The sequence below is a fragment of the Cariama cristata genome, unplaced genomic scaffold (genome assembly GCF_000690535.1).
Source record: "Cariama cristata isolate BGI_N322 unplaced genomic scaffold, ASM69053v1 scaffold8930, whole genome shotgun sequence".
Classification (NCBI taxonomy): domain Eukaryota; kingdom Metazoa; phylum Chordata; class Aves; order Cariamiformes; family Cariamidae; genus Cariama; species Cariama cristata.
The window spans coordinates 1,068-17,075 of NW_009595223.1; the positions used below are offsets into that span (position 1 = coordinate 1,068).

General features: G+C 39.9%; 1 protein-coding gene across 1 annotated transcript in view; it reads left to right on the top strand.

Annotated features, from left to right (window-relative positions):
* LRRC40 (leucine rich repeat containing 40) overlaps positions 1 to 16,008 on the top strand; it is a gene marked incomplete at both ends in the record, with an annotated part of 17,624 nt that overhangs the window by 658 nt on the left and 958 nt on the right. The window contains 13 exons of the mRNA XM_009701238.1: positions 52 to 125; positions 1,076 to 1,205; positions 1,612 to 1,735; positions 2,620 to 2,762; positions 3,865 to 4,037; positions 4,345 to 4,435; positions 6,918 to 6,963; positions 9,390 to 9,498; positions 10,464 to 10,571; positions 12,189 to 12,299; positions 13,957 to 14,034; positions 14,773 to 14,958; positions 15,902 to 16,007. Coding sequence (XP_009699540.1) covers positions 52 to 125; positions 1,076 to 1,205; positions 1,612 to 1,735; positions 2,620 to 2,762; positions 3,865 to 4,037; positions 4,345 to 4,435; positions 6,918 to 6,963; positions 9,390 to 9,498; positions 10,464 to 10,571; positions 12,189 to 12,299; positions 13,957 to 14,034; positions 14,773 to 14,958; positions 15,902 to 16,007 — 1,479 coding nt within the window. The remainder of the gene's footprint in view (positions 1 to 51; positions 126 to 1,075; positions 1,206 to 1,611; positions 1,736 to 2,619; positions 2,763 to 3,864; positions 4,038 to 4,344; positions 4,436 to 6,917; positions 6,964 to 9,389; positions 9,499 to 10,463; positions 10,572 to 12,188; positions 12,300 to 13,956; positions 14,035 to 14,772; positions 14,959 to 15,901; position 16,008) is intronic.

The window sequence follows — 16,008 nt, forward strand, 5'->3', positions numbered from 1 at the left end:
AACCTACAAGGTACAAATTAGTAACTGTGTTCTTAAAACTTTATTTTCCAGGTGCATGATAATCAACTGACATCGCTTCCTTCTGCTTTAGGACAATTAGAAAATCTTCAGAAACTTGATGTCAGGTAAGTACATGTTACAAACCTGGAACATGAGAAATACTGCAGTGACTTTCATGGTGTGAATAAGAGATTGCAGCGTATCACATTTTCTTTCAGAAAATTAATTTCAGATTTTTAACTAGAGAATATGAGTATATCAAAAATCGTAAGTTTTGGATCAAAACTGATGACCTTAGGTTTGTTAAAATGATTTTCACTGATACTCAAAGTCACAGCGTCACTTGGAAGGTGCAAGCAGTGGTATTTGGAATAATCACACAGAAGCAGTATCTACATTCATTTGCTTAAGTTGAGGGGGTTTGAGTATACAGATACTTTTTGTTGTGAATAATATGCAATGTAAATAATTGTATAGATATCGTTCATGCTGGAAAGCTCATAATCTTCTGTTTACTGGAGTAATTTCGTAAATTTGTGCACAGGGAGAAAGAGGGTATGATGCCATTGTGTGTGTGAACTACATAAAACAAAAAAAATTAAGATCCAGCTGGAATATGGTAAATTCAGATGAGAGTTAAAGTATTCTTGAACAAATAAATAACCAAACATAATTACTTTCTCCCAGGAAAGTAATCCATTGTAGAAGGCTGTAACAGTTGTAGGAGACAGATTTTTCTTAAAGGTGACGGTATCCTGAACAGCAAGCATACGTGCGTGGTGCAGTGTCGGAATGTTTTGCAGAAACTTGCCTTGCTGTAGATGTAATTAATAGTTAGGCTGTGCCAGCACAGAATATCCAGTGTATCTGATGCTGGATGTGCTTTGTACGTGCTCTAGGGTCTGTGGAGTTTGTGTTGCAACAGGCCGAGTGTGGCTAAGGTAGTCCAGCAGATACAAGTGTAGCTCTAGTTTGGATAGCATCGTATGTAACTGCATACAGAACCCTTCTGTTAATGTTCTTAAAACTACTTACTAATTGTTTTTTCCCTTTCTGTTCCATGTTTTAATACTAGCCACAACAAACTGAAAAGTATCCCAGAAGAATTGATGCAGTTGTCACATTTGAAGAGCCTTCTTCTTCATCACAATGAGCTGAGTCACTTGCCGGATGGATTTGGACAGCTTGTCAATTTAGAAGAATTAGTAAATTACAGCTTTTTGAAAAATATTTATTTGTGCAGAAAGGCTGATTTATCTGTGTTTTGCTACTGCTAATTAAAAAAGCCCCATAGCTTAGATGGCAGAACTTTGTGAATATTCTAATGACTTATGTAGGTTGTCAGTTCTTACATGGTGGGGGTTTTTTTTGTTTGAAACCAACTTTTGCTCTTGGTTTGCCAAATATTTTAAGAAAAATCAAATCCCTTGTGATCTATCAGTCATGGGAGTCTTGTTTCTTCTATTCACATTTCTAACAGGGAGTTGCTGAAGATGTCGGCCATCTAATTTTAATGTTCTACCAGTAATTAACTTTGCAGTAGCAGTACTCGTGGGATATTTTAAACATCTCTATTTCTAATCTGTCTCTTTTTTTTTTTTTAATCTTCAGGATCTGTCCAACAACCATCTCACAGACATTCCAACAAGTTTTGCTTTGCTCATTAACTTGGTGCGACTCAATTTGGCATGTAATCAGCTCAAGAACCTGCCTGCAGATATCAGTGCGATGAAAAGTAAATTAGTTTCCTCAGATTATTAAATTCCATGCAGCGAGTTCTGTAGTTAGGTTCAGAAATACAGTGCATATTATTCAGGATTTTAAAAATACATTCTTAAAGACTTAATGTATTCTTAAGAATACTAGTTCAGAATTATTTAAAAAAAATTATTTAAAAAAATCAGCTACAGCTACTGTATATCAGTCCTCTTATGGTTCACGTTTCTTGATAAATGGGACACGGAATGATCAGAATAGTGTAAGGATTAATGTTGTTCTGCTTAGGCGTTATTAGCCTTAAGGCTGCAATAAGCAATTTGACTTATTTTTTCCTTTATTGTGTATTTTGAGTGGAAAATAAAGCCTAAATGAGAGAGAGTTGGAAATTATTGGAGGGGGGAAGACCATAAATTAGAGAGCGATAAAGTTGACTTCTAAGACTTGAACACAAAATGTCAAGCTGACTAGTGGTTGATATGAAATGCATATTGTAATAGCTGTGGCAGATCTTCAGGAGCAGGTGGTAGACTGCCAGCTCTTGTAAAAGCTGTAGACATTACTTGCAGACCTTTCTGAGATGGTCTGCAATATTAGACCCTTTCTGGACAAGAGCTAGTATCTGGCAGTGTCACTGAAAGCATTCCAGAATGTTCTATGAAGAATAAATGAAAAGCAGATGCTTTGTTTTCAGAAATGTTGATGCTAACTGATTTGGTCTCTTCCAAAATTCTGTTTGGCAAAATGTTGTTATGTTTATTTTAATACTTGATTTCTTCCAAAATTCTATTTGGCAAAATGTTGTTATGTTTATTTTAAAAAACAGGATATTTATTCTTCTGTAGAAAACGATTTTTATTTTCTCTTACTTTTCTGTTTGTCACTGCACACTTACTCCTATAGGCTTAAGACAACTGGATTGTAGTAAAAACTCCCTGGAAACTGTACCTTCTAAATTAGCAACTATGGCGTCTTTGGAACAACTCTATCTGAGAAAAAATAAATTACGTTCCTTACCAGAATTTCCCTCATGCAAATTACTGAAGGTAAGGTTTGAAATGGTTGGTACACTGTGAATGTATTTGCTGTTAACTTTTAAAATAATGACTGTTACTTTAAACACAAATTTTTGTGAAGTGCTGTGATCAAAAGTTGATAATTCTGTGTTTCAAACTCTATTTAATACACCCCCATTTGCAATTACTCTTACTGTCCACATTGGTCAGTCTTAAGGTCATTTGGAAGACAAATTTGCAGCAGTACTCTTCAGATTTGGAAAATAAATATTTAGAAGAATAATGACTGAAAAACTGGATTTAGTGTTGCCTGCAACAGTTATCTTTTTATCTGTAGGAACACTTTCTGGATAAATTTATTTTGTTCATTATCATTTTTTTAATTTGTAACTGCAGAAAAAGTATACCTTTTTTTTTCCTTTTAGCATAATCAAATCTTCCAGATATTTTGTAGCCTTAATTCCCAATATGTTTAAAATTGAAAATCGTCTGTCTCAGAACATCAGAAATTTGTTACTCAACTGGTAGAAAAATGATTGGGCTAAGTGAATGCCTGTATCACTGGGTTATTTCCAATGACCAAATCCATCAAAGAATGCAAATACTTTAGTTCTGCACAACTCTGAACTCAGCAGTTAAAATCCCAAGCTATTTCAGTATTTTCTACCAAAATTCGTGTTGCTGTGTGAAGTTCAGTGTCCTAGTGCGTCCAGCAGCATGCGTGCACTCTTTTTGATCTAAAGAATGATTCAGTTCTTCCAGTATAAATGAAATATTTCCAATAGAGAGATGGAGAGCTACCCTCTCAACTTCGTCTGTCTTGGAATTTAAGAAAGTTCTTGACTAAAGAAGTTGTTGACAAGTTCTTGACAAAAGTGGAGCAAATTTATTCCTAGCTTGGAAATGGAACTCAAAGCTGAGCGTTCTGTGATGGCTTCAAAAAAGCTAAGTTCAGACTTGTGTCTCTGGATCTTCGGAGGCTTTGGTATTTCATATGCAGATGAAAGGGAATCGGGATCTGTATTTTCTCCATTTCATCATATGTTTTTGCTGCTGTCATGATTTAGGAGATCAGTATTATAAAGTAATTTTACTAGAGTAACGTAGTTGTGGGTGATCTTTGTTTCCATAGGAGTTGCATGCTGGTGAAAATCAGATTGAAATATTAAATGCAGAGAATCTGAAGCATCTGAATTCCCTCTCTGTATTGGAACTTAGAGACAACAAGATAAAATCAGTTCCTGATGAAATTACTCTTCTTCAGAAGTTGGAGCGACTTGACCTTGCCAACAATGATATCAGTAGGTAATACGAAAAACGGCATTCTGTCTGTGATGAGGCCTAGCTAATGACTTCTAATGACAACTAATTCTATAGCTGATGTATTACGCCTTGTAAAATGTAATTAAAAGAGGACTCAATCATACAATGAAGGAACCCTTTCTATATTCTGTAATTGCTATGATCAAACTGTGGCTCTCTTAAATGTACTGTGTTCTGTATCTTTTTATTTGAACCTGAGCTTCAGAATACCAGGCCATCTGATGAACCATTGCAAATCCTTTAGAAATTGTTTTGAAGCTGCTTTGAAATGAGTTGTTTCCATTTGCAGATTGCCTTATACATTGGGGAACCTTCCTCAGCTGAAATTCCTGGCATTAGAGGGAAATCCTTTGAGAACCATTCGAAGAGACCTCCTGCAAGTAAGCACTATGGACAGAATATAAAATTTGGTCATGCTGCATACGTACGTTATCCAAATTGCGTAGCCAGAACGTTAAAAAAAATTAGAATACATCCAGATTTCAAGTAGCCTGCGCAACTCTCATCCACCTCTTTTGTTTGCGTGTATTGTGGTTTGGGTACTTTTTCCACTGGAGTGTGATGCAATGCCTAAGACCATGAGGACTGTGGAATAAAGGAGGTCCTTGCTTTATAGGACCTGTTTCTGATTTGCTACAGAAGTTGTAATATTTATTGCAATTGAAGCAATGGGTGTCTGGGAAAGGAAGGATAAGGCAGCTGTCTGCTGCCTAATCCTGTTGCAAGCACAGTTCGTTGCAATGCGAGGCGAATACTTTAGATCAGGCTTTTCCTAGATCAGCGTGGATTTCCGTTTTTCATTTCCTACTTGCCTGAATTAAGGATCTAGGATTCAATTCCCAAAGTGTATTTGATGGCAGATGCATTTTGAGCAATGGCAATCTGATGTACTACGTTTTCTGAAGGATAACCTTCACCTCAGATCTGCATTCTCTTTGTAGATAACTGACAAGGTGAAGGTGTGAGTTGTGCCTGAGAAAACAGGTACTTAGGGCAGGAGGGAGGCTGGACCGTGGGCACTACTGCTGCAATAGAATTCCCTTGTATTTTTTTCCCCAGCAAGCCCCTCTTCTCATTGGTGGTATACATTACTTCTTTCTGTGCTTTTGCCAGTGTTATAAACGTTTACAAAGCACTGAGATTCTCTAAAAATAAGGGACACTGAAGACGCTTTGTTCAAATGAAATTTTGTAATAGCTGTCAGAAGAGGGAAAACCTTGTGTATCTGATTAAGTGAGCATTGGATGCACTAAATTAATGAGCAGAGCTTCAGTGAATGGAAGTCATACATGATTCCAGAGCTCAGAGTTGGTTTAAAATGTACATACAAAGGAACCTGAGTTAGGGTTGCCTGGTTGCTTTAGTGCTGGTATTCCCTAGCTTCTGAGGATTTGCTGTCTTTCAAATGTAAGAGCATAATGTGTGTAATTTCTTTTGTATTGTTCAAATTTGTAGCAAATGACAGGTACAGGGATTCCATTAAAACATTTTATACTTACACTGTCTTGATCCATTACCAACAGTGTAAATTCATATAACTGGAATTTTGTATGCCTATCTAGAGTTTTTTTTACACTTGATTTAGAGGAGTAATTGATAAAGCTTGTAGGGTTCCCTAGGCACTACTTAGAAGCAGGTGAATATTGAGATTAAGGCTTGGCAACAACCCGGGGGTAAGTATAGTCTAGCAGGCACAGATTCCTCCCTGCTCCATCTCATCTCTTCCTGTTTGTCAGGCCTCTCCTTCTAGTCCCAAACCCATTCTTGTTTCTTGATGAGTTTCTAGGCAGTTTCTGTTAAATCCTAGTCTCGCCTTTTTGCGTAACGTACCATCACCTGGCTGTTGCGTTTTGTCTTGCTGTCTGCTCTCCTCTCCATGCAAGCCATGTGACTGTTACTCAGCTCTCTGTTTGACCTTCACCTTTTCCTTGAAAGCTTCCAGGTTCTTCCATATCTGCTTCCCTTGTCTTGCTCAGCTCAGCACATGCCACGCCTGCAGGCAGTCCCAGTCTCCTCCGGTCTCTCTTTCTCAGTCTTTTGTTTTCTATTGCTGTCATCTCACCAGGTTCCTTGAGAGAGTTCCTTCCTTTCCAGCTTCTGCATTTTCTTTATCCCCTCTGCATTCAGATCAGCCAGTCTCTTACTGTGGGTAATATAGATGTCAGCTAGAATGAGACATGTGGATTCATATTCAGTGCTTTAGTTCAGTCCCTGGTTTTAAAGCATCAAGGAGAAGCATGTAAAATTGTAAGGAAAACCTGGCTTTATCCTAAAACAAATGAGCTAGATGAAAATACGTTTAATTACTCATAGGTTATGCAGATAGTAACTGGATTTGACCAGTAGAAGTTGCTGTGAGAGAACTGGAAGAATTCTTTGGAGGACCGAGCTGTTAAAAATCCATGCAAATTATGTAAACTGCAGTGTTTTTCCCAGAGTGTATAATTCTGGACATAAAAAGTTGCCAGAACACTGAAGAGTCAGCTTCCTTGACAAATTTTAAATATCTTCTCCAAAGCATAACTGTGCTAGACCTTTTTAAAGAGAAGATTAAGTTATTTTGAACTTTTTTCCTTGCTCTTGGAACTGGCTAACTACTTCAGATAAAAAGCTAAAAATGTGGAGCCTGAGGTGGTGATATGGGAGCGGAAATGTTCAGCTGCAATAAATAACGTAAATAAGCGAGTTCATAAGCTGCTGTGAAGGGGGTTTTCTATGAGAAGCATTAGGTGGATTTTATTGTCAGCAGTGCAATGGGCTCCACCTATGTGACTGGAATTGTCGTTCTTCATTGTCAAAACAGCTATATAAACACTATAAACACTGGCTGGCAAATGTTTATTGCTTTTTTTTTTTTTTAAGAAAGGCACCCAGGAACTTCTGAAATATCTAAGAAGCAAAATCCAAGGTATGTTGCTCTATTGCATTTCATTTTAAAGAGAATCTTTCTAAGAAATTAAAGTAAGTTAGAACCTACGCAGAGGGTAGCTGTTTAAATCCAGGTTCCTCCAGTTATCCTGCAATAATAGAGTTTTCTTTACTCAACAGTTTGCTTTTATATTTCAGTACTGTTTCTTATTCTATTAGATAGTACTGAATAACCAACACTTCTTATTGAGGATTATAATTTAGAAAAACTATCCCCGTGGTCCCTTTATGCATTTTGCATGAGGAATTCCAGTAGCTTTTTTTATTTTTCCTCTGAACATCATGGGAAATTTACATAAGTTCTTCTTTTTAAGCTTGCCATCTGTCTGCTGGCTCCGTCACTGTACCAAGTGTAGGTGATATTTTGCAAAGGTATTATGTATTATTCATTCATGTAATAACTTGGGCAGTACAGTCCTGTGATTCCCAGAAATTACCTGCATGAAAAAGTCTGCCTTGGTGATGCCATCAAGTCTGCCTCATAGCTGACTAAGAATATAAAAAGTTTTGGGGGAGAAACTGATTGTTTTAAACATCATTCTAATCCTGGCCTGTTAGAATTCATCTTTCTACTGTCTAATAGTGCTGATCCCAACATTCCCTGTAGAAATAATTAAAAAGTCATAAAGCAGAAAATGAGATTAAATATTTCAAGGGAATTACTTCTCTTTGCAAATGCTGTATGTTTTTTGCAGAATCCTCTCTTGGATTCAAAGCTCTGCCTCTGTGGATTAAAAAGCACCTAGACAATTCTGTACCGTGCTTCTCTAGCAGATACGGTACTCTGTAAAAATGAACTGAGAGTATTCAAAAAGTGGACAAAAAGTTGCTAGTTGCTTTTGTGCACTCAGGTCACTTTCCAGATTGATACCTGGGCTTCTAGTTCACTGAGATACTTTGGCATTTGGCTTTTTTTTTTTTTATATTTTCTGTGTTTTCTAAACGAAATAGTGGAGATGACAGTTTATTTTTTATTATATAGGAAACAGGCTGTCAGAGTCTTTAAGTAACTTGCATGCTGAGAATAAGAATTCCTTTCAAAACAGGATTTCAGTTTACTGTCTTTAGAAATCTTCATCTTCCTTAAGTTTTAAAACATAAAGTAGGCAAAATGACCGAGGTGGCTGGTCATGTTAAATATAATACGGGAATTACATGCTGCACTTAAATGGCAAAAAATGCTTACCCTCTTAAATTAGGAGGGGCCTTGATAGCACAGGCGAGCAACTTCTGTTGAAAATGGTGAATGTTCCTTTTGTTGAGTGGCCTGTCTCTCCATCTGCCAGAGGATGGCAGTATTAATTAGGTTACTGCTGCATAGAAAATTGCTTCACAATACCAGGTTCCATGCAAATCTGTCCTGTTATTAACTTGACAAAAATGAATGGACTGCTAGAGTACATACCTGGAAGCTTACTTGGTGACCTACAACAGAGAATATAATTGTGGATAATAAAATGAGCTAATGTCTTGCATGTACAGCAATGCTTATGATTTTACTCTACCTGTTATGGCATCTAAGTCGGAGCTAAAACAGTAGCAGTCCTGTTTCTGTAGAGGTTTTAACTGGAAAAAGGCCTCTCTTTTAGCTTGTTTTTGACCCTTTTGACCTTTCTTAATGAAAGGATAGCTAGTTGCGGTTAGGCGCAATTGTTAGTAGACTTTTATTCATGAATGCTGCTGAATTTCCATACAGTTTTGTTCAATTTCTTTTAGTGGAAGTTGGATTTATCGTATGTTTGGACTTCTAGCTAAGGCTCACCCTGCGTAGGCGTATGTGAATCCCAAGGGTGTGATGCCACGCCTCAGGTGTGCAGAACAATGCTTTTAATCGGCATCTCTTAAACATTCAAACTAGCCTTGCAACACCAATAGCTTTTTGGTGTGGATTGTAGGTAGTAATCGAAAGGAACTTTACAGAGGAGGCTGTGATGAAGGTTTATAAATATCAATGTTTCAACTAAAATTGTGGTCAGATTTGCTGTTCTGGATATAGGTGATCTAGAGCATCGTTTCTAGCCCAAATTCCCTGTTTATCATTATTTCTAGGTCCCTACCCCATGGAGGCTACTGCCTAACATAACAGCTAGCTACCGCCAGCATAACATCTCTATTGTGTCGTGACCTAATTTTTCAAAATCCAAGTCAACCCCTCTCCTTCCCACCCCCCCAAAAAAAACCCACAAAACCAAACAAAACAGAAACACAAGATTAAAAAAAAAGTTCCTGGAAAATTCTTGAAATCATCTGAAACAGATTATATTCACTTGAGTGAGAAGACAGGAAGAATTAAAAAGGGCCATGGCAGGTGACTAGGGACGTAAACCTCTCTGTCTAGGTCGTTCAGAACACCACATCTGACTGCAGGCTGCAGTTTGCGTGATTGTGTGCGTTTGTTATCTCTAGATGATGTAACGAGCCGAAATGAAGAGCCTCCTGTGACAGCCATGACTCTTCCAAGTGAGTCAAGGATTAACATGCACGCCATAACTTCACTAAAATTATTGGAATATAGGTACGTGTTTTGAAATATTACCTATTTCTAAAGTTGTAAGAACACTTTCCCATTTTTTGCCCTTTTTTTTCTTTTCCCCTTCATGATACGTACCAAACTGTCTGCAAGTCGTGCTGCGTTTGTGCGGTTTGCACTTTAATTTGTGTGCTTGGGAACAGACAGATTTGAATTGCAGGAGTTGTTAATTATTTCTTTTTATTGTCACTTATTCTGCAGTAACATTCCTTTGAACCCACTGAAATGCTTAATACCTTCAGGTGCTTTTAGTACCTTTTAAAATTCATTAGTAATTTTCATTAAGTCTCAGAACATCTTGTAGTAGGTATCTCTTCGGTTATTTCTGAAATGTAACCAACAATGTGACTGGTTAGGTTGGGAAAGGGGAAGAAAGCCCTCTTTGCCGAGCACGGCTGGGTGAAATGCCTACTCCAGCTGAGAGCTGGAACGGGGAAAGGACCTCGCTGTGGTGAAAGGGCCGGGAGGGCTTTGGTCATCACAGATGTTCGGGAGCTCCACACTGAGTGGTTACCCGAGTTACACGTCACCGTGCTGGGGAGGTTTCCTGAGCCGAGAGGAGGAAATCTGTTTAATGCCAGCCTTGCTACACTTGCCGGCCCAATATGCAGCATGCACATGTTTGTTGAGGTAGTGACGTAACTCAGCTCTTACCGATTTTTCTGAAGCGAGATAACAGATCAGGGTGCCAAGGTGCAATGGTTTTACCATACTACAGATATATCATACCGATATCGTATACAGCTATATCATAATACAGATGCCATGTAACATGGTGCAGTGATTGTTGGCTTTCTGATTAACGGTCCTTCAGGGACTTCAAATTGTAGATATTTATGTATCTATTCTACTACTCATCTTTTTCTAAAAGAAGATGAAAATGTCTTGTTAATAAATAGGAAATGATTAACTTGCTTGTGTTACTCAGCTAACAGCTTTTCATTGTTTAGTGAGAAACAGGCAGCTGTGATTCCTGATGAAATGTTCGATGCAGTCAGAAGCAATCCTGTCGCCACTGTCAACTTCAGCAAAAATCAGCTGAACGAAATTCCTCCAAGGTACTTTTCTAAAGGTCATTCTCTGTTTGCTACTTTCTTGTCTACTTTTTTCCCTCAGCATCTTGTGCTTTTCTTGGTCAAGTGTATTTAAACTTTATGCTATGTATGTGCGCGTATACACACATACACAAATGAAAGTACGATTGAGATGCTCAATGATACACTTGCATTTCTAGTACGAGTAGCATGCAGCGGGGTCCATTGGTTACTTTGAAGATTGCAGTAAAAAGAAGTTTGGCTGTACTCACTGCTGCTTTCATCACACGTCGTTTTTCATCTTGCTTTGCTAAGCATTGTCGAAATGAATGAGAGGAGACTGATGTGACCTCTCACAGTAATGAAGTGCTGTACTCCACTACAGTGTGGTATTGTTTTCTCTACAAAGCAGTCCTTTTACTGTAGGAAGATAGTCTGTGTGGATTCACCACTTTGTTGGGTGATAGCTTTGTACTATAGCTGAGGTTCTATTTAAATTTGGTTTCTTCAGATAGCATAATTGTTTGTGGGGTTTTTTGAAGGAAGGCTGAACAATTTCCATGCCTCTTTTCTTGATAGGTTTTGTGTCGCATCACATAGCATTTGATATTACTGCACTTGTTACCTCATACCACATTCTGTTGACACTAATGGGAATAAATAGTCTTTTGGTGTAAGGAGGAAGGTTATTGCACCTCTAGTAGCCCAGGAAAATAATGGAAGCTGATTTTTAAGAACAGCACCACGTTTGTGGGAGTAACTTGTTTCCATTCTTGGACCCAAGCGTGCTGAACATTTCACCTTTAGCACATAGAACTTGAAGAGGTGCTATCGCTTTCTCATAGGAAAAAATCTCTTTTCGGTACAATCTGTAGAAAATCAGTTTAGTGAGATAATGCTTGTGCCTCCCATGCTTTTTCACTGTTGTAGAGGCTGTTGCATTCCCTGGGGAGGAAGGTGTAGGTGTGCAGCTGCTAGGTGCCAGAGAATTTAGTGGCAACCCAGATAGGAGAGATGAGTATTTTCTTATCTAATTACCCTTTGGTTTTAGGGCTAAAACAGAGAATCTGTTTATAGGGATTCAATAACTTTTTGAACTTTTAAACATTTTACACCAAAGCATCTTAATATAATACCATTTTATGAGAAGCAGCAAACAGTGTGTTCCTGAAATTTGTAATACCAAAGGAGTGGAACAGAAACAAAAGATGGGAATAAAATGACAATCTCTGTTTGTTTGACTGTTAAAGAAGATGGATAGAGTCTTTTTGTTAAAACTTTTACAGGGCAAGAGATGGCAGTAAGTGTCATCTGTGCCATAGTTTCCGAAATACCTCTTAACTGCATTTAAGTGAGTAGTTTTGTCCTAAAATTTACTCTCCTAATCAGTGAGAGAAAATTGGCTCTCCTGGTAACTTTAGATAAGTGATTCTGAGCTTTGCCTTTATAGCAAGGGTAAGACTGCAGGACAGGCGGCTTTCACAGGGGAAGTTTCCATTATCTTCACTCCACAAAATTGCTTCTGAAATGTCAAGAAACAGAGAGTGTCCTTGATTTGTAGAATAAAGCAAGTTTTTTTTCAATAACTTAGAATGCAAACTTGAGCTTACATAATAAAATCATATTCGTGTTGGGTTTCAGGATTGTGGAGCTGAAAGACTCGGTTTGTGATGTCAACCTTGGCTTCAATAAAATCTCATCTATTTCCTTGGAGCTTTGCATGCTCCATAAATTGACGCATTTGGATATCAGGTTTGTGACATGTGTTGGACTTCCTTTCTCGGTAACTTATTTTCATGCCTTTTTAAACCAGCCATCTGTTCCAGTACTGAAATAATTTTTCATTTCCCAAAATGCCTCCGTGACAGTTGAATGACCGGCAGATCTGAAATAGCAAATGGCCTAGATTTAGGCATCGGTTAAACAAAAACACAAAAAACAAGTGGACAAGCTCTGAGACTTGCTGTGATGAAAGGTCTTGCCTCAGTCATAAAAAGGTTCTTGGAGATGTTTAAGCTGCTATTTAAAAATACCCCCCACCACCACAGCAAAAAAACCCTGGAGGGTAGCTGGGACATAGTACCATGAAGGTGCAGATCTTGTTGTGCTGCCTGAAATTGAGGCTGGCTGTAGGTATTTTATATGCAATAGATAGTTACGTACTGTCATTTTACCTTCTCTAATTCCTGAAAAATGCTCATGGACATCAGGATTAGCTCGCTGGCATTTGCTATCTTTGGGGTTTCACAAAATGAAAAGTAGCAAAGCACAGTTGCAGAGACAGATTTTTACTTTGGCTTGATTTAAAGTAATCTGCCTGTGCCTGTGGAGAGTCCAGCGAGGGCCCACCGAGGTGCTGAAGGGACGGGAGGGTCTCTCCTACGAGGAGAGGCTGGGAGAGCTGGGGCTGCTCAGCCCGGAGCAGAGCAGGCTCAGGGGATCTCATCCACGGGTACAAACACCTGCAGGGAGGACGGAGCCAGGCTCTGCTCTTCCAGGGGTGCCCAGGGACAGGACCAGAGGCCAGGGGCACACACGGACACGCAGGAGGGTCCCTTTGGAGCCGCTTTATCACGGGGGGGGTAAGCCAGTACCACCAGGGAGGTGGTGGAGTCTCCAGCCCTGGAGATACCCAGAACCCAGCCGGGCATGGTCCTGGGCCGCCTGCCCTCGGGGACTGGACCAGATGAGCTCCGGAGGTCCCTGCCAACCCCAGCCAGTCGGTGACGCAGTGACGTACCTGCCTCTGATGGGGGGGTTAGGCTGAAGACTGCAGAAATGGATGATAATATCAGATTGATGAGGGAACGAGGTTGAGTATCTCTGTGGTTAAGAATTTAAGTCTGAGTCTGGGCATCTTTTAGTGAGTGGTCTGTCTTTTCCTGTGTCACACTCAGGACATTCCTTATTTCTGCTTACAAACCCCTGTCTCCCTTGCATCTAAGAAGCTTCTGAAGGGCTTCCTGTTGTGGGAAACACTGCGGTAACAGTAACCATAAACGCGTTTGTTACAGCAGTTGTCAACCCGGCTAAACAAGTTTTGAAGAGGTTTAGAGTTATCCTGCTGATTCACCTTGGCACCAAGATGTGGGCAGTTTTACAGGCTTCCCTCTGAAACCCAAGGAGCTGAATTGCCAGGCAGGTTTGCGGAGTTGTTGGATGCTTTGAAATACTTGGGAATCTTCAGAGGACAGACTTTAAATCTCCCACTGGCAGAAATGAGAATGCAAACTTGGCTTCCATTAGCAAGCATCTGCACTTGAGCATGGTCTTGACCCATTTATGAAGCAATTAATTGGTTTAAGACGGTATGTTGGCACTGATAAATATGTATATTCTGTCTCTGTGGATTCTTAACTAAAACTTTGTAGAAGTTAGTCATTATTGTTTGTCTTCATTTGATACACAGAAATAACTTTTTGACATCTTTACCTGAGGAAATGGAGGCACTGACAAGACTGCAAATAATAAATCTTTCTTTTAATAGGTGAGCAACTATTTAGATTTTTTTTTTATACAATAAAAAACCAAACTGGGCCAAATTCAGTATGATTTTCCTGTGATGTAAGAATGAGGAGGCACTTGATCAACTATCTGTGAGCTTAAAACCGATGAAGCAAATGTCGTTCTTCACACAATGGGTGGTGTATTTTTGGAACTTTCTGCCGCAGACATTTTGGAGAGAGACAGTAGCAACGGGTTAAAAAAGGGATTAAACAATCCTGTGAACAATATATCCAAAACCGGATACCGACAGGCATCCGTAACACAGCAGTTCGGAGTGATGGAAAAATAGGCAGACGGGGCAGCAGCGACGTGGTGTCCCGGAGAGCGCCGGCTGTTGCTGGCAGCAGGGAGGAGGCTGGGCTGGAGGGACCCGTCCTCCGACTCGGCGGGGTGCTCCTTAGCTGCACGAGGGAGCAACGGGCGCTGTTCTCCCTCCTTGGCGCTGGTGAGTCGCGGTCCGAGAGACACGGCCCTCTCGTGAAGTGAACGTAGTTGGCCTGCCGTTCAGCAGAGGTGCTGAGCTGTCGCTGTGCAGTTTGTTGAGCTTTTTCACAGTGTGCAAGGTAAAATAACGGCTGCTTTCTCCTTTCGGAGCAGTGTGTCTAAACATTTATCTTAAATCAGTAAAGCTAAAATGCTGTCTGATTTTAAAGGCTGCTAATTTTTTAAATGCCCTATTTCTGACTTTCTTTGGTTTGCCTCCTTTTTCTTCCTGAAGATTTAAAGTATTTCCCAGCGTCCTTTATCGCATCCTAGCACTGGAGACTGTCCTGCTCAGTAACAACCAGGTTGGGTCCCTAGACCCTCTGCAGCTGAAGAAGATGGACAAGCTTGGAACGCTGGACCTTCAGAACAACGACCTCCTCCAGGTGCCACCAGAACTTGGAAACTGTGAGACTCTGAGGTGAGGGCTTTACGTGGTGACCTCTTTTATAAAAATGTGTTCTGACTGATTTCTTCAGGGCGTGTTTTGTCAGAGGAAGAAGTGCCAGGTGGCAATGTAGGGTTTTTTTGTAGGTCTCAACAAAAAGGATCTCTCTTACCATTGTAAAACAATGCCGTTACTTCGCGTTTTCTCAATATTGTAGAGAATTGGGGGAGTTGTTTCACGATTTTTTAAAAAAAGGAAAGGGTACGTTGGTTTGTGTCAATCTAACGTCGGAGCCTGAGTCAGTTACCTTGCCTGGATGTACCGGCCAGGCAGGTGAGCCGTAGCACCGTCTGTCACTGCCTGTGTAACTTGCCGTGCTGTAAAAGAGACGGGGTAACGTTCTCTAAATAACGTATAAAGAGACACGACGGTGAATATCCTTACGTGATACACCACACAGACGACCGTTAGGTGTAAGTGGCCTGTCTTGTCAAAGACAACAAATGACCGGTCCGTGTGGTTTTCCCTTTTAAGGGCACTTGGCTGGAGGGACATCAAAAATACAAAATAAAACACACACCCCCCAAGCAGAAACCTCCGCAGAGCTGTACGCGTACCAAAGAACAACAGGCTAGAAAGCAGAGGGTTACAGTTTAACAGTTTTCCCCTTTGACTGTACCACTTCTGTATTTCAGAAGTTTTTTCTCACTCTTTCTTCTGGCAGAGGCTTGCTGAAGAAGTAGGGTATTGTGTCTCTACAGTGATGTACCGCCACTGATTTACTGGCATAAATCAAAATTCAGATGTCTCTAAAGAAGATGAGTTAGTGTGAACTAGGCAAGCAGAAATTAAAATTCTTTTTCAGTAGAACAGAAGAGGAACTACTTCTAGATTTTTTGAACCTATGCAGTGTACGAATGTGTTGGTACAAGGAGAAGTCTTTACACAAGTAACTCAAAAATCTCTGTGTTTCCAGGACACTTCTGTTGGAAGGAAATCCATTCCGCACTCCCCGGGCAGCCATTTTGGCAAAAGGAACAGCGGCGGGGCTGGAGACTCTGAGAAGCCGCATTCCTCCTTGGA